We start from the raw sequence: 19634 nt of genomic DNA, 5'->3' as shown, positions 1-19634 counted from the left end.
GCGCCCGGGGAGCAGTTGGGGGTTTGGTGCCTTGCTCAAGGGCACCTCAGTCGTGGTATTAAAGGTGGGAGAGAGCACTGTACATTCACTCCCCCCACCTACAATCCCTGCCGGTACAAGACTCGAACTCGCAACCATGGGGTTATGAGTCTGACTCCCTAACCATTAGGCCACGACTTCCCCCCCTTATATGAGTTTCAGTGTGGTTATGCGTGTATAAGAAGTATTTTTCTTTGGTATATATGTCTTGTTTTTTTTATTTTGTATTTCTGTTTTGAGGAAATGTTCTGTGAAATGTACATTGTGATATGTGCTCCCCCATGATTGGCTTGTGCCATTAATGTCTGGCGGGAAAATAGCCTTTTTAATCAGTGTGTTTGTGATTGGGGGGGGCAGAAGGCTGAAACGGTTTGACTTGAAGTGCATGTGAGCAGTGTATTTTCTTTGTGTTTTGTAGTTTCAGTGTTTATTTTGTTGTGCTTTTGTTACTTGTTTATTCCTTTCATTTTTTTTCTTGAAATATCACTCAAATCATCACTGATTGGTGGCATGTCTCTAATAAATACGAGCAACTGGAAAATTACCCTGTTGTACTGAGCCTTCCTAACTCCTTCCTAGCCTCTCAGTTACTTCTACTCGACACATGGTGGCAGCGGTGTTTCCAAGTCATTAGGAGGAGGTTGAACCGCCGGATCAGTCTGAGGCTGAAGAAGTGTCTTCTGAGGGAATGTCTGACTCAATTGCTGGCATGCTGCAAACGTTCCTGCAAAGACAACAGCAAAGAGAAGATCAAATGGAGAAAGAGATGCAGCACCAGGAGCATACATGGCGGACTCTCCAGCATCAGTTTATTCCGCTGCAAGCCGAGTTGCATCAACAAGAGCAAGAACGACTGTCTATGGAAGGAGTGACGGTCTCCACCTCTTTACCAGCAGCTCTGGCTTCCCCTCCATCTGCCTGTGTCAGCCGACAGCCCCCACATGTAAGCCAGGTTGATGATCTGACGTCAGCGCCAGCACATGAGGTAGCAACGCAAGCACAGGGATTTACTCAGCCATGTTTTCAGTCCCCAAGAATGTTGCCATGGACTAATGATGAGGACATAGAACATTATTTAACAACGTTTGAATGCATTGCTCAAGCATGCCGATGGCCTAGGCAAGATTGGGCGTTGCATCTTCTTCCGCTTTTAACTGGTAAGGCGAGAGCAGCCTATGTGGCCATAGATTCTGATGATGCTCTAAACTATGATGATGTTAAACAAGCTAGTCTTGACAAGTTTGAAATTAACAATGAGACGTACAAAAAACGCTTCAGATCGTACAGTGCCCAGGAGGATGAGACTCCAAGAGAGCTACAAGTAAGGTTGAAAGACTTGTATGAGAAATGGATGACTCCTAAACATCGAACGAAAGAAGAGATCGGTGACCAGATTGTGTTAGAGCAGTTCCTTAAGTTACTCAGTCCAGAGACGAGAACATGGGTGAAACAGAACAACCCTACTTCTAAACAGGCAGCAGAGATGGCAGAGGCTTTTATGGCAGCGAGACGATCTTTGTATCAACCCAGACGATGGCGGAACTACAGCAACAGCCCAACGGGTAAGTCTGAGGCTGGTTTGAGTAGTGGTCTGAATAATTCTAACTCAAGTTCTTATGGTCCTCAAGTTAATTTGGGTACTGACACTAGTAAACATCAGGCAGTAGTTAATCGGTACAAAGGTAAATCTGTAATTGTGTGTCATGCATGTGGTCAGCCAGGACATAAGAAAGTAGACTGCCCCATACAGAAAGTTTCCAATACTCGCCTTTGTTATGTACCAAGACCATTTCTAGAGTTCAGTGAGGTAGAGTTGAACAGAGACACAGCTATTGAGGTTAAGATAGGGAATAAATTCTTCAAAGCTCTGGTTGATTCTGGTTCGAGTCAAACTCTAGTAAGAACTGAATGTTTGAGTGAATTGGATATATCAAGGCAAGGCAAATTGAGGGTTCGTTGTATTCACAGTGATGAGAGAGAATACCCCAAGACAGACTTGGTAATTGAAATAGACAATCAGGCTTACAATTTGACAGTTGGTATAGTAGAGCAGGCACCATATCCAGTGATATTGGGTAGAGATGTTCCAGTGCTTGTAGATCTTTTGCAGACTGATAGGGAGTTAGCAGAGGCTAGGGTGATGACAAGAGCTCAGGCTAAGCATGATGAGACCTGTAAGCAGTTCTTGAAAGATTTACCTTTTGATGTGCACCCTAAAGTAAAGAAGTTTAGACGTGATAGACGGCAGAGAAAAGTGGAGGGCACAAGAGTGATTGAAGAGTTGCCTAAACCTTGTACTGCAAGGACTGAAATCACTGTTTGAAGAGGCAGAGAATGTGACCTCTTCATTAGTGTTGCAGAAAGATCATTTTGTAATTAAAGATGACAGGCTGTATGTGCAGGGGGCTGAGGGAGAGAGGTTAGTAGTTCCAGAACCGATAAGACTCAAGGTGTTGCAGTTGGGGCATTCAGTGCCTTGGGCAGGACACCTAGGGCAGCAGAAAACACTAGCCAGAATTGCCAGTAGATTTTATTGGCCTAGGCTTTACATGGCTGTAATGGATTTTTGCAGATCATGTCCAGAGTGTCAACTGGTAAGCCCAGCTAAGAAAGGTGATAGAGCGCCTCTAGTCAGTCTTATTATTATTGATGTCCCATTCTCTCAAATTGCTATAGACATTGTTGGTCTGTTGGAAAGATCTAGTACAGGGAATCAGTATATTTTAATGGTCAGAGATTACGCAACTAGATACCCTGAAGCATTCCCCCTGAAAAACATAAAGACGAGACAAATTGTCAATGTCCTGATTCAAATTTTTTCACGGGTAGGTATACCCAGAGAAGTCATTACAGATCAGGGAACAAATTTTATGTCTAAACAAATCAAGCAACTGTATTCTATGCTGCGTATACATCCTATTCAGACCATACCTTACCACCCTCAGACTGACAGAATGGTTGAAAAATTCAATCTGACATTAAAATCAATGCTGCGCAAGTTTGTGTCTGAAACAGGTGCTGACTGGGACCACTGGCTACCTTACCTGATGTTTGCCTACAAGGAAGTCCCACTGGCATCCACAGGATATTCACCCTTTGAGTTACTGTACAGTCGTCAGGTTCGTGGGCCACTAGATGCCTTGAAGGAGGCTTGGGAAGCAGATAATGGAAGTGAGCACACAAACATATCTTATGTCATCAAGATGCGGGAGAAGATTTATTCCATGGTGGAGATGGTGAGGAGTAATATGACAAACGCACAGCAACAGCAACAGCAAAAGCAGTGGTATGACCAATCAAGCAGGAGTAGAACTCTTTCACCAGGGCAAAGAGTCCTGTTTCTGCTTCTCACATCAGACAGCAGCTTATTGGCCAAATGGCAAGGGCCATATAAAGTGGTATGAAAATTGAGCTCTACCAATTATGAAATCCTTCTACCTGATCATCGAAAGAAGTATCAAGTTTTTCATATCAACCTTCTACGACCCTGGCATGAGAGAAAAGGCTCTTTGTCTGAGCAGTTGTGGGCAAGGAAAGTGGATGAAGAGGATGAAGTAGAGAAGCAGTACCTCCCTGTGGATAAAGAAGTGCTTACCTTCCCAGCAGTTGATCACTTGACAACCAAGCAGCAGAGAGAATTCCAAAAATGTGTACCAGAGGGTTTGTTCAGCGACAAGCCAGGTAAAACAAATCGGTTACACTTTACTTGAAGTGGTGTGCATAAGACTGACATGACACCTTCATAATCATGACATAACACCTACATAATCATGACATGACACATGTCATGAATATGAAGGTTTTTAATGCATGTTTATGACAACTGTCATTAAGTGTCATTCGCTCAGTTATGTAATTCTTAATGCAGATATGACATTATTTGACCTAACCCTACCCCTACCCTTACCCCTAACTATAGCCCATAACAAAGACATCTCAAACAATGTCATCTTTGCATTAAAAATTACATAACTGAGCGAATGATTTTCTGTATCCCTGCACTGTGAGATATCTGGCAGGTAAGACCTAATCACTACTCTTCAGGGCAACTAAAGCACGGGGAAAAGTATTATAAATGAAAATTCCCATAAATAGACATTTCATAGTTCTTGAATCTATGTTGAAAGGTCCTCTCCGGGAGATAATTACAGCCTGCTTTGATTACATTCAAAAGACAAGATTGCAATAAAACTCATAAATAGTTCAAAGCAACAAAAACACCCATAAAGGTTTTTTTTTTTTTTTACTAGACCTAGTGGGAGGCAATGACTGCCTTCATTCCAGATGTTAGACTTGTTGACATGTACACAATTCTGTTTGCTTCTTTTCCAGACTTTAGGGGTAAATACACTTCTTGACACTTATCTATAATTCATAACACTGTTCTTTTTCTGAAGTGTTGTTTGACAGCCCTTGGTATCAAAACTGGGGTTTATTTACACTAAAACATAATTCGTGAGGATGTGTGAAATGTTTATTATGCTTTCTTTATTTATTTACTTTTTTAATTATTCAGGCTTTATTCAAGGTGCGTCATGCATGTTTAAGTGAGAACTGGTTCGTCTAGCATTATCGAATTAAAAACCTAAGTTTAACAGATATTTCTGACTACAAATTTTGATTGGATGAGCCTTTGAAGTCAGTGTAAAATTACCTTACATGTAACCCATGAATAGCCTACATATCACATATACACCTGTGGCTCGACATGCAATAGGCTATTAAAATAATGTTCCGGGACAGCATATGTTGCATAAAGTTAATTAAAAAAGAAAATTATGTAGACCTGTTGCAGGAAAAATCTGGGTTACATTAAGGCAAATGCAATGGAAGATAAAAAAAAAGTTACATTAGGCCTCCAAACTCCAAACATTCGGTAAAAATGTGCATTATTTGACAAAGGAACACGTACTGTGATCGACAGCTTACATTTAAAAAATGCAAGATGCAGCAGAATGTCTTGCCTTGAGACACGTTTTTAAAAGTTGAAATTTCTTTTAATTTCTGTGGAGAAGCAGAAAAAGTATCATGACGCCATGTAATGGTCAAAGCATATCTATCTTTATGGCTAAAGGTTGCAGGCTTGCCTTCCAGTGGCTTTGGTTAGGACACTCCAATCTAAACCGCACTCTCAAAATAACAGGAAAACACCCACTTGGTTTATGTGGAAAATGTCAGGTTAAAGAGACTGTATCTCATGCAATTATTGAATGTACTAAATATGAACAGGAAAGAAGTAATATGATGGAAGAAATCAGGGGGGAAAAGTAGTTCAGGAATTAAGTATTAAAGGCACAATATGTAAGATTTTCGTAATAAAATATCCAAAAACCACTTGCACATTGTTATATACTGTATGTCATGCAGTTGTGCACTTAAGTTATCCCAAAAGTTCCCAAGGATTTGTAAATCCAGAGGAATTCCAATTTTAAATAATGGCTCATCCCGGTTCATTGTCGCCTATCAATTATGTAATATCCACGCTATCGGTTTCCGCTTGTAGAAACTATGGCAACACACATGGACAAAAATGCTGCTGCAGTTAAACTAAATCCATTACAGCAGTCGCGAATAAAATAAAAAAAATTAAATGAAAAGTGCTGACTGCAGCATTAAATTTAGATCTGTTCAATGTTGCACCATGAATCTTTTTCTGCGTTTTTACAGTGTTATAACCAATCACACCGTAGTGTGTGCAAGCAACATAGTAACATCATATAATTAAAAAGACACTTGATGAAAAACTTGACAAATTTTTGGGCCTTTATAAGGAAACAGCCAAGTGAACAAAACTACATAAATGTAATAATAGATCAATTAAATGTGCAGTTTTTATTTTTTATTTTTCCTTGATTCTCAATTATTTTTATACATGATTTCTAGTATTTATACAGGCTTTACATTATTATTTCAGTGTTGTAATTAGCAATTCATGTAATTTTATCTTTGAAGCAGATTTGTTATCCCAAAAGTTCCCAAGGATTTGTAAATCCAGAGGAATTCCAATTTTAAATAATGGCTCATCCCGGTTCATTGTCGCCTATCAATTATGTAATATCCACGCTATCGGTTTCCGCTTGTAGAAACTATGGCAACACACATGGACAAAAATGCTGCTGCAGTTAAACTAAATCCATTACAGCAGTCGCGAATAAAATAAAAAAAATTAAATGAAAAGTGCTGACTGCAGCATTAAATTTAGATCTGTTCAATGTTGCACCATGAATCTTTTTCTGCGTTTTTACAGTGTTATAACCAATCACACCGTAGTGTGTGCAAGCAACATAGTAACATCATATAATTAAAAAGACACTTGATGAAAAACTTGACAAATTTTTGGGCCTTTATAAGGAAACAGCCAAGTGAACAAAACTACATAAATGTAATAATAGATCAATTAAATGTGCAGTTTTTAAAAAAAATTATTTTATTTATATTCACGATTACTAGTATTTGTACAGGCTTTACGTTTTTAGTTCAATGTTGTAATTAGCAATTCGTGTAATTTTATCTTTGAAGCAGATTTGTTATGTGACAGCATTAATTAAAGTTTCTTAAGGGTCAAGATCAAGTTATCTGCATCTCCTGCGCTAAGCCACTCCCATAATAGCTGTCAGCACTCAAATTAATGCACGTCTCAGATTAACCGTATGTGTGTAAAACACTAATACAATTATAAAGTTATTATTTTATCACGAATAAATCTTTCAATGAGTAAAACTGGCTGTGTCTATAGTATTATACAACATTATAATATTATTTTTAAATAAATTTTTTAATTATTATTATTTTAAATTCCTGTCCCCGGATTAGAAGGGTACTCTTGTAATAAGAGTAGCAGTGGCTGAGATAGATTTTAAATATCAGTTCCACTTAAAAAGATACAATCTAATCCTGTTTACATGAAATAAACCTGCTCCCGAGCCGGTTTTAATTTACAGACCTGTTGCTATGACAGCAAGTCCAGGATGAGCTTCGAAGAACCAAATAATCCAAGATCATGCCAAATCGTCAGCAATCAAATCCAGCTAACTGCGTTAGCGACGTACGAAGAACGGGCCCCAGGCCTCGGTATCGGGGGCAAAATAAAAATAAAAATAAATTTGCACCCTGCCAGATTATGCATCTCCTAGTATTGGTAGGTTTAGGAGTAGTTGTGGGGGAGGGGTTAGGATTGGGGGTGTATAAAGCCGCAGTCACACTACACTTTGAGCATACAAAATTCGTTCGGATGCTGCAACGGTCGTGATATGTTGTAATGTTATGCAGCATCTTCTTAAAAACTTAAATTCAACACATAAACAATAATAATACACCTAAAATGTAAAAACATACAATCTACTCCACTTTCCTGCAGCGCTGCAGTTTTAAATGTATGTTATTTTAATTCAGATAGGAGGTCATGCTGTGACGTATCGATCTGCCGTTGGTCACACGGTGTCACATGATGTGAATTCACAGGCCAGAGTTCACCAAGCTTGAATTTAGGAATGCAGCAAAATGCGAAAACTTTTCGCGCAGTCTTGCGTTTCCGGTCTGACCCATTCGTGTGACCCTGGCTTAATCTGGCAGGGGTGCAGAATTCGGCACAACACCTAAGATCATTCCATTTTCTAAATGGGTGCTGGGAGATGTGGTAATATATCAGTTAATAAAAATAATAAAGTGCCGTGACATGTGGCCAAGTATGGTGACCCATACTAGGAATTAGTGCTCTGCATTTAACCCATCCTTAGTGCACACACACACAGCAGTGAACACACACACACCGTGAACACACACCTGGAGCAGTGGGCAGCCATTTATGCTGCAGCGCCCGGGGAGCAGTTGGGGGTTTGGTGCCTTGCTCAAGGGCACCTCAGTCGTGGTATTAAAGGTGGGAGAGAGCACTGTACATTCACTCCCCCCACCTACAATCCCTGCCGGTACAAGACTCGAACTCGCAACCATGGGGTTATGAGTCTGACTCCCTAACCATTAGGCCACGACTTCCCCCCCTTATATGAGTTTCAGTGTGGTTATGCGTGTATAAGAAGTATTTTTCTTTGGTATATATGTCTTGTTTTTTTTATTTTGTATTTCTGTTTTGAGGAAATGTTCTGTGAAATGTACATTGTGATATGTGCTCCCCCATGATTGGCTTGTGCCATTAATGTCTGGCGGGAAAATAGCCTTTTTAATCAGTGTGTTTGTGATTGGGGGGGGCAGAAGGCTGAAACGGTTTGACTTGAAGTGCATGTGAGCAGTGTATTTTCTTTGTGTTTTGTAGTTTCAGTGTTTATTTTGTTGTGCTTTTGTTACTTTGTTTATTTCTTGAATATAATAAGAGAATATATATATATATATATTACAAAAAAGTTTACAGCAGAACGTATAGTGAAAAGATAATCTTCCTCATTGTTCGCTGTCAAGGAACACTTAAAATCATACAAACACAAACTTATCAGCGAGAGTATATATGCATAATGCATAACAGCAAAAGCGTTTTCACTATACAGTGAACAAACAATTTATGAATGCAACCTGAAAAATCACCAAATAAATCAATTTTATTCTTCAGGTTTATCAAGGGCCTTGTTGAGATGCAAATTTTAGCCTGAATTCACAGGGTTCTGTCTTTGGGATTCAGTGTGCACCTCTGTAAAACTGGGGCTCCTGCTGATGAGCACGTTTGTCTTGTGCATAAATTTTTCACTAATTGCAGTAATTTGTACCATTTAATAATTGTTAAATATTAACATGATTCATTCTCTCTCCTTTCCTCTGCTTCCTTGGTTAGATGCATCTCAGTCTCTATTATCTCTCACATCATTGAAAAACATGGTGGGTGGTTCAGCGGTGAATTACGTATTCCAGACTATTGATTGGGGTCATGTGATATGGCCTCTGAGTTTGTCAAGCTCCTTTATCAGTTGTAACTGTCCTTATTGATTTGGATACTGAGTGTGTGGGATGGAGCCAATCACAGAGAGAACTTTGCGGAAGTGACCCTTGGAGCAAATGTCTAACTTTCAAACCTCTGACCTTTTCCCACTTGCATATTTAATGGCAGCCAAACTGTCTTCGGGTAACACGAATCAACCATGCATGGTGGAGAATATGGCAGAGTGTGATGTCATGATATTTCTTCCCGCATACATCTGTTCTGAGATCCTCACGCTAGATATGAAATGTCAAGGGTGTGTTTGGAATATTGCCTGATACATTGAAGTTTCCTGTATAAAGAGATCTTCGCAGCGCATCTGGATATTACCTGTAAATGTCTCTCTTTCCTCACTGTCTCCTCTGTGCAGAGAGAAGAGCGGATGGCCTTCTTTTAGATTCCATGAACTACCAGGCTGGAGGCTTTTGTGGATCCCTCAGGGCTCATTCTTCGCATACTCATTTACAAACCCATCATTCCTTTTGATAATGCCCTCCAAGCTCTATCAAGCAGATGACTTTATTTGAATACAACAGGATGATTGAACAACAATGCACAATATTCTGAGAATGAATGCTGCAATGATTGAGATGTCTCCATAGATGATTTATCAGAATATGAGATTATGCAATTTGCCTGTTTCACTTAATGGAAAATAATGGCAAACAATATTGTGTAAATATTACAATTAAAAAGTCATGGATTTTCATGAGTTTTTATTAGTTATTGTGAGTCTGGGTCATCACAAAAAATAAGTTTTCTCTATGATCTTATTTAATATTATTTTCCTGCACACTTTAAGGTCTGTATTGCGACTGCTGGAGGGCTGCTGAGAATTGTGGGGAGGAAGGAAGTGCAACATCATACAGAACAACAGAAAGGTGTGACATGATGTTCATCTTGCTGCTTAGCCTTTAGAAAAACTTTCCTTAAAAGTGCTTCAGGGGAATGTTCAAAGTATTACATATATGAATCTACTCAATATTAAAAGAATCAATAACAACAACAAAACCATAAATACCTGGCATTTTGTTTACATAGTACATCATTTAAAATATTGACTAAATCATATTGGTGTACTGAAAATGCATTTTTAGAAATCACATGATGCACGACTATGGCCGGACTTACCATTGGGCTTGAATGGGCTGCGGCCCGGGGGCCCCGCCTTAACCCGTTTACATTTGTTCAGTTATGTGCCAGTCAGAAATTATTAGCCGCATTTCAACTGCGCAAACTACAACATTCGAAGCCATAATCAAACAGCATAAACTGGAATGTATGTTTTTTTCACATAGAAATAGGACACACGTATTAAATCACGTCTGCGCTGCACCGTATCGTCGTTTAATTTGTTTAATTTTGTTAAATATGCACAGATCAAGCACCATTTAAAAATGAAAACAGTTCAAATCAAGAAACAATTTAAAGTTAAAATGCTTTAATGAAGGATTTGTTTCTTACAAACATCATTTCACTTCAACATGAAGAATGTTAATTGATGGACTGGAGCTGTGTGGATTACTTGTTCATTATTGTGATATTTTTATCAGCTGTTTGGACTCTCCTTCTGACAGCACCCATTCACTGCAGAGGAGCCATTGGTGAGCAGGTGATATAAAGCTACATTTCTCCAAGTCTGTTCTGATGAGAAATAAACTCATCTTGGATGGCCTGAGGATGAGTTCATTTTCAGTAAATGTTCATTTTTGGGTGAACTATTACCTTAAACTCAAGTTTATGAAGTCACCTTTTGTATTAATGCCACAGATACCCAGCAAATTTAGTCTAAAATGAATAGGGCTCCGTGCAAACTTCAAATGTTAAAAGGGATATTTCCTGTCCGTCACTGATCCTTTGGGACACCCAAGCAATAAAAAGATAGACCCACACAAATCTTTTTAAAACATAGGGAATAAACTTTTTTATGAACATAATAAATCAATTATTAAAATTTTGTTCCCTCTAATATACTTAAATTGTGTACAATAAGACCAGAAATCTGTATTTAATAAATAAATAGGGTACATTTTTATTTCATATTGACTTTAATATACTATATATTTTATAGGCTAATCTCAAAGTTACAGTTCAGCATGTGATGTAGAAATAACAGACAGTTCATTAAGGGCATTATTCATTTGCAGTAGAGAATTATCATACTATTTTCTGCAAAGATGATGAATTTTTATCATCATAAATGCATTAAGTGAGATGTTGATCTAAACATGTCTTAATTGCTTGAAGTTGAATACAGCTTCTGTGAGCTGGAACACCAGGACCATTTAACTTATCACTGAATCTTATGGCTGGGATCATTCACGTTATCCCTGAGGCATGTCCCTCCGGCTCTTATAACAATTTGCTGAAGTTGCTGACCTCACAAAGCAAAACACGTGTATATAGTTTTAGGCAAAAGAATAGAAAACAAACTGCTTTTTTAGTCCCTGTTAGGTGTGTGGTTTTATATAATTGCCTGGATTTAATGGATTTATTTGTGCGATTTGTTGAAATGAAGCTGTTTACAAACATCTTTTATAAGGAAAGTATCACCACAATTGTTTGTAAAGTTCAGGTAATTGCAAGGGAAGTAGTCAAAAACACCCACATTAACCAAATTTAACTCCCTTGCACCCACCAACATGGCAGTAATATGCAATGCTCAAGCTGTGACATGAAATATCAGAATGAGCTGGTGCACAGCATGGCCAGCCCTCAACGGCTCTCTTGCTGCAGATTTATGGGACAACCTCCAATCATTTCCCTCTGGAATCCATTATTTCTGCCTCCTTTCTTCTCTCAAGGTTGTGGGTGTCGAGTTGAAACGACTTTTCAACCCAAGCTTACAGTTAAATTTAGCAACTGTTTGTATTTCACTTTCTGTTGGTTGTGTGCACCTGAACCATGAACAACAGAAACGAAGTTGGCAAAAATATCTGCCATATGTTTTGTTCTATTTTCCACTATCTTCACCAAATATTTTTTTCTTTGTGAGTTTTACTGTCACAAAGCACTGTGAAAAAAACGAACACGACGGTAATACAACAACATTTATAAATCAAGTCTAGTGGTATTTGACTTTCTTCATCTTTACTGTGAAAATAGTGATTTATTGGGACATTAGCTTTTGGTTGAATCCTGATAGAAATGTAGATTAAGGAAATCTCTCTTAAGGATGTGTGGCATGTGGCAATTCAAGTTATACATCTAATAAAGCAATTCTTCGAAAAATAATGACGCTCGGAACAGAATGACCCTATCTGCATATCATCAATTTTGTTGATTAAAATTATACCTCAAGGGTGCCTTGGAATATTTTATTGCAATGGTTCTGATAGTGGTGAAAATTGCACATGGTTTGATTGCACAGGTCTATTTGATTAATTAATTCATTTGATTTTGTGTTTCTTGCCAAACTTTCATGTACGTTGTGTCTGTAGTGTAAAATAAAGAATCTCCCTTGAACCTCAGTCATGAATATTAACACTCCTATGTGTACCAATAAATATATGCCAATTGTAATGCTGAGGGCAGATGAAAGAAAATTCAATTTCCTTGTGTCCTATATTTGAATACAAATCAGTTGATATTACAATGAATTTCTCATTTTATTGCTGTACTCTTTAAAGAATCATTTCAAGACATTATTTCACATATCTGAATAATGTCTTTGTAAAATAGAATATGCATGACGAATTTAAAGTCTTAGAGTCAACAAGAAATCAAAATTGACCCTATTTACTTTCCTTAATGCATGTTCGTGGTCTCACTGAATGATTTAGATGTTTTTCCAAAAAAAATAATTGTTTGCCTCTGCAAACTTAAAAATACGAAATATATATACAAATATAAATGAACCGTTACAGCTTCTTTGGCGGAAATATGTCTTTTGAGTCAAATTAAAGGAATAGCTCGCCCAAAAATGAAAAATTGTTGAAATTTTTTACAAACATTTTACTTCTCAAGAAGTTAAAAGGACTTTGTTTAAAATTATGTATTTGAATCAATCTATTGCTCACAAAATAAATTAATCATGGCCAGTTGCACTACATCTACATCTACGATGATGTTAAAATATATATGTGTGTGCGCGCGTGCTGTTTAAGCTTGACATATTGTCTCAAACCATGATTCTTTGTCGTTTTCAAAGAATTTATGTTCCATTAGCCCTTGCCCTTTCTTGATTTTCCTCCATTTTTACAGCTCTAAATTACCTATTCATGCTTCCTATGGATTCTCCATTATAAGTGTGTGATCATGTTAAAACACACTAAAATTCAACGTTTAGGAAACCTTGAAATTATAATTCATCTCCTAATTTGGAGGTGACGCTATCATCTGAAACATATCTTTGAAACACGGCCCTCTGCCTGCCACCCTACTGATGCTCATTCCCTCCAGCAGATAAAATCTATGAGCTTGAAGGGTTTTAATGAGGCAGAAGATTCCTGTTAGCGATGGCTTTTTAATTATCACAAGGACCACTTCGCTCGTCTTCAAGAGGGGAAGGAAATGATTGGAAGCATCACATCTTGTTGAGGTTTTTGGCCCTATTATGGCAGGACATGGGGAAATACATCAAGGTTTAGCCTTTTATTCAACCTCAGTGACTGTGATTTCACTAATCAGATTGAGTGTTGGGTAAAAATATGAGGGTCCCCAGCGACCAATGTTTCATTTCTTCATTATGACAGTGAAAGCAGATAGAATGAGAAGGTTTGTGCAAACATTGGAAATAACCCAAGGAAAACATTGTGTGCAAAGGTCAGTTGTCAACAAGACCAGCCTTGAATATTTGAGAAAACATTGCCGTTGTCTGGGTCTGAGTGACTTTCATCTTCAGGGTTCACACACTTTTGTACACTCACAAAAATATGCACTCGCACTTGCAAACTGACTGTAAAAGCTCTCTTGCTTAATTTTTATTAAATGTTTTATGTCCCAACAAGACACAACAGCTGAAAACTTGCTTTTTAGTTTCATCATCCAAGACATTACAACAAGCACATATGAAGTTATATTAAATTTGTTGGTCTTTTGTGTTTTTTTTTAATAGTTCAGTTACATTTTTGTAATGCAATACATTGCAAAACAACCATTCCGTATTCAGAAAAATCCTTACTGGAACGAAGTTGTTTTACTTAATATTATGTCAAATTAATTTCTCCCTATAGGTAAAACAAAAAAGGCCATTTACGCTAAACACATTTTCCAATGTACAGTAAGTGCTTGAGTTAGCACATCTGAAAACAAATAAGGTGTCTTTAGTTTACATCATTACTTCTAAATCATGTCGCAGTTGAAGGACAAAACAGCAGTGGGATGTAAACAAGAAATCAGGTGGCTGTTACCAAAGCAAATATATTTTTGTCACTGTGTGTATCCGTCGTAGTTCAATGGCCCTGCAGTACAAACACAATACAAAGTCATACTGTGAGGGACACCCGAGAGACTGGATTTGACTTTGAACATTATTACATCAGGGACCTTATAAACATATTGTTTTAAACTAGAGGTAATGTGCTCGAATCTCCATGTTCCCATTACGAATGCACGCTCTTTGATGAATTCAAGCTCTGTTTTTGGAAATGATCTGTTCTGAGAAAGTTGATTCCCAATTTCAGAAACTTGTTTATGGTTTGCTTGGTACTGGCTTATGGACATTTGAAATACCGATCAAATAATTTGCATTCTCAGGAAAGAGAGCAGGGTGAAATATAAAGGAACAACAAGGGAACGCAGTGCACCGTGAGTGATGAGTGCACTCTACGGGGCAGCTTAACATTTTCACACTGTATTAAATTTCACACTTGCACAAACAGTTGTTTTCAGACATTATGTACAATAGTTACTGTATCCAAGATTTCAGGCATCTGAAATCATAATTAAGCTATATGCTACAAGCCTTTATGAATATTATGGATTTGATGCCACTACTTTGATGGCCTTTATATTTTATGTCCATCTTTAGGAAAGGTCAAAGAGGTGCCATTAAAATTTGTGATGAAAACAGTTCCCCCAAGCTGCCACCTAGAAAAATGTAATTTCAATACGTATAGCGCTGATGGAAATTTTTACAGTCCAGTAAAAGGAATAAATAGATGAAATTGCATTATTAGTAGTGGCAAGCATATTTATCTGATCCTCTGTAGTCTCATGAAGTTTCACATCATGTCTGTCCTTCGATGGCTCCTTCGACCTTCGAATATTAAGGACATAATATTATCACTTACACAATATGAATGCATACCAAACAAATGTTTGACTCTTTCGGCAATTACTGAACTTTAAGGTAATGTGGATTGCATAAATAAGTAATGGAAGAAACTAATAGATAATGGTACACACAAAAGATGAAATAAGAACCCTAAAGAATACAATATAGGATTGAAAGGGTCTGTACAACTGTTCATTCATTGCAGGTTTATTTAACCTACAGTTAAATGATTAAAGCTCATATGTGCAAATTAACTGTTCATAGATCAGCTTTTGGAGGCCACTGTATTACACATGCTTGGGCTTTGGGGGGGGGGGGGGTTTAAGGATATTTACAAGGTCTCTACTGCCATTTAGTGGCTAAAGTCAGAAATGCAATTTAACCGTGCATTATGAACGTACATAGGAAGTATATGGAAATAGCACTGTAAAATAAAGTGAGCAATTGTACTTAAACATTACACAGGAATTACCAGTTCTTCAAACTTTGTAAGCACTGTTATGGAGAGCAATTTAGCATTAACAGTCCTACACAAGCAACTGAAAAATAGTCCTCCTTTTATTAAGTAAGGTTAGGACTTACCAAGCATACCGTATATACCAAGTACAGTATGTGTCTTGTTTGTTACCACATAATACCACATTTTTCCATAGGTGCTACACATTTACCATGTACATATCATTAGTATGTACAGTAATGTGTCTTATTAGTTACCATATACAGATACTGTAAGGATGTGCCTGTTTGTACCCACTTGTCCATAAGTACTACATATTTACCATACATTAGTTAGTACAGTAAAGTATCTAATTAGTTACCATGTACGGGCACTACCTGTAAGTACCTACACATCTCTATGTACAAACAAATGACCATGCATGTACGACTGTTAAGTACAGCCGTGTTTCTTATTTGTTACCATGTGCATACACTTCAGGTAAGTACGGTTTCCACTCATTTGTCTGTAGGTACAAGATATTTGCCATGTATGTACCATGGAAGTACACATACTGTAAAATAAAGTGCTACCTTTTTGGATATAATTTAAATTCATTTCACACACTTAAAGGGTTAGTTCACCCAAAAATGAAAATTAGCCCATAAATTACTCACCCTCAATGCATCCTATGTATATGACTTTCTTCTTTCAGACGAATCCAGTCGGAGTTATATAAAAAATTGTCTTTGATCTTTCAAGCTGTTTAATGCCAGTCAGGGGGTGTTGCATTGCTTCAGTCCAAAAGAAGTGAAATAAAAAGCGCCCATTCATTTAAAAAAAAGTGTCTCACACGGCTCCGGGGGGGGTGAACAAAGTCCTCCTGTAGCAAATCCATGTGTTTTTGTAAGAAAAATAACCATATTTACGAACGTAATAATAATCAATTTAATCTAGCTTGCACTCACTGTTGTAAATGGAAGCAGCTCGGGGCAGATGACATATGAGGTCATCTTGCTCCTGTTAACAAATGTTGGTTCCCGTTCAGGAACTCGAGCTGCGTCTAAACACTACGGGAACGCCTCCAGCGTGACCACGATCTGAATCACATGTGTAATCAGTCCAATGGATGGGCGAGACGTCACGGGCGGGGTGACGTAGCGACCAGGAAGCATAAAAGCATGTGCGGTGGTGAAACCGGCGTTAGCTTTTCTGTCATTTAGCAAGCGCTCTGTGTGTGTCAGTCTTATTTGGTGTTGCCTGTCCATTATCACTCTTTATTTTACCAATAGGAGTGTAGACAAACATATGGCGAGAGCGGGCAGCATCTCAGGCTTTGTGTTCTTCCCTGCCCGCGCTACATTTCGGGTGGGGATGCACACAGTTTGTGTGTTGTTTGCTTGGGAGCAAAACACACAGAGTCGGCTCTCGAGGGTGCTGACTGCCCGCATTGCGAGCGTTTGTCACTGCATATGCTTGCTCTCCGAGTGCTCTATTTGAGGAGGGAGTATTCACCGGCATTTCTCGCGGCGCTGGCCCCGCTTTCGCCCGTGCTCGTGGGGTTCGCATATGGATCCAGTGGAGGGAATGTAGACGGACAAGTCGCTATCTTCTTCCTCGGCTACCAGATCCAGCTCCCGCTCTCGGGGTTTGGAAGCCCGCGCTGCGGTTCTCTCTCCCCCACCCTTAGAGCTAGCCGCTCTAAATGCACCAGAGGCCAGTCTCGTGAGACTGGTTCCCTTAGTATATCACCTGGCGGTGTGGGAGCCCCTGCCAAGCGTGCCTCCTTGGGTCCTGCCCTGAGCAGGCTCTGGTTCTATAAGTCGAGTCTTCCTAGCAGATGAGGACCGTCATTTTTAGAGAAGATTTCAGCTATGAGGGTCCTGATGCTATGGCTCAGGACCTCGGAGGGCAGGCCCCTCTGGGGAAGAGCGGTGCACACCGCATCACACGGTGCCCGTCTCTCCTCAGCGCCCTCAGGAGATTGGTCTGCCAACCCTGCCGGTGTTCCAGGGTGCAGCAGTCTCCGGCGAGCGCTTCTCTCAGTTACTGCCTGGAAACGTAGCGGTGCTAAGAGGCCAGAAATAGTTACTCTTTTGAGGAAGGAGGCCATTGGAGGGTGGCATCCTATTTTAGATCTGCATCATTTGAACCACTCAGTCAGGCGACTGAAGTTCAGCACGCTCACACTCAAACAAGTCGGGTCTCAGATCAATTCCGAGGACTGGTTTGGCACGATCGATCTAAAAGATGCACATGTCTCCATCCTTCCTCATCACAGGAAGTTCCTGAGGTTTGCTTTTGAGGGCAAAAGCTTACCAACACCGAGTTCTTCCTTTGGCCTTGCACTCTCACCCCACACTTTCACGACTCAGCCACATCGACGATTGGTTGATATTAGCTCAATCAGAGTGGATGGCAGTTCGACATTGAGATGTCGTTCTCGCTCACACGAAAGAGCTTGGGTTAAGACTTAACGCCAAGAAAAGTGTGCTTTCTCCAGTACAGAGAAACACTTATCTGGGCGTGGTGTGAGATTCGACCACGATGTAGGCACGTATGTCTCCTGCTCGGATCGAGTCGATCCTCGTCGTGAGAGTGAGAGAAGGCCGGTCACTCACTGTCCAGCAGTTCCAGACTGCTGGGTCTGATGGCAGCGGCGTCCAACGTGGTTACTTTTGGCCTGCTGTACATGAGACCCCTACAGTAGTGGCTTAAGACCAAGGGGAAACCCGCTTCGCATGCTCAAGGTCACGCGGCAGTCCCTCCGTGCCTTAGACATGTGAAGGAAACCCGAGGGGTGAAGGGCCAAAGACTTGGAGAGTCTTTGGCCAGGCTCAGGTGGACTTGTTTGCGACTCAAACATATCGCACAGTCCCCTCTGGTTCTCTCACAGACTCATCCGGCTCCACTGGGGCTGGATGCCATGGTACAGACGTGGCTGAGGCTTCGTCTGTACACCTTTCCCCCGACTGTTCTGCTCCCGGGCGTTCTGGAGAGAGTGCACTGGAACGAGGTCAGTCGACTGCTAGCAGTGTGAGTATGGTTCTCGGACCTGATTTCTCTCCTCGACGGTGCTCCATGGGAGATTCACATCAGGAGAGATCTCCTCTCACAGGCGGAGGGCGCGCCCCCGCCCGGAGCTGTGGAAGCTGTGGGTGTGGCCTCTGAGGAGGCACAACTCATAGCTTCTGGTCTCTCAGCCGAGGTTGTTGAGACCATCCTCCATCCAGAGCTCCCTCTATGAGGAAACTGTATTTCTTGGTGCGGAGACCGTCAGCTCGACCCAGCTAACTGCCCGTTTGGTACAGTTCTGGAGTTCCTGCAGGTCTGTTTATCACAGTGGCCATTCAGTGGGAAGACACCCTCTTCTTACACGTTTCCTCCGTGGTGCACTGAGGCCGAGGCCTCCGGCCAGAGAAGCTTATGCTAAGTGGTAGATCAGGATGCTATTCCATAGCCTTGAGCCCTCTGATCTCCCCTCTCCTTCGGGGGTCAAGGCTCACTCCTCCAGAAGTTGGCCTTCGGGACGGCAGGCCCTGCCTACTTTAGCCATTCCTGGCTCCCTTTTCTCTCGCCTTAGTTTTGTGCTCTTCCACACTCTTCCATTCTCGTTCCCGTAGCGTTTCGACGCAACTCGAGTTCCTGAAGGGGAACGTCTCCAGGTTACGCATGTAACCATGGTTCTCCGAAGGGAATGAGATGCTGCGTCTCAGGGCCATACTTCCGGCATCCCTGCCAGCGCTTGCTTCACTCCTAGAAGCTGACGCAGGTTTCACCGCACGTGCTTTTATGTTTCCTGGTCACTACGTCACCCCGCCCATGGTGTCTCACCCATCCATTGGACTGATTGCACATGTGATTCAGAGCGTGGTCACGCTGGAGGCGTTCCCGTAGCATTTCGACGCAGCGTCTCGTTCCCTTCGGGGAACTATGGTTACATGCGTAACCTGGAGACGTTTTCACGAGACTCGCCGGCGCATGCGCAAAGCTGAACTCATACGTCATGCTCCCGGAAC

General features: G+C 40.3%; 1 protein-coding gene across 1 annotated transcript in view; it reads left to right on the top strand.

Moving 5' to 3' along the window:
* The first annotated feature begins 17087 nt into the window (after positions 1 to 17087).
* Positions 17088 to 19634, top strand: part of LOC107583886 (eukaryotic translation initiation factor 4 gamma 2-like) — a 9588-nt gene continuing 7041 nt past the window's right edge. The window contains exon 1 of the mRNA XM_016270239.1: positions 17088 to 17340. Within this exon, the coding sequence (XP_016125725.1) occupies positions 17088 to 17340 (253 nt within the window). The remainder of the gene's footprint in view (positions 17341 to 19634) is intronic.

The sequence above is a fragment of the Sinocyclocheilus grahami genome, unplaced genomic scaffold (assembly GCF_001515645.1).
Source record: "Sinocyclocheilus grahami isolate Dianchi unplaced genomic scaffold, SAMN03320097.WGS_v1.1 scaffold55.1, whole genome shotgun sequence".
In the NCBI taxonomy this organism is placed as follows: Eukaryota; Metazoa; Chordata; class Actinopteri; order Cypriniformes; family Cyprinidae; genus Sinocyclocheilus; species Sinocyclocheilus grahami.
Note: the sequence above shows the minus strand (reverse complement) of the source record. Positions and strands in the feature narration are given on the sequence as shown.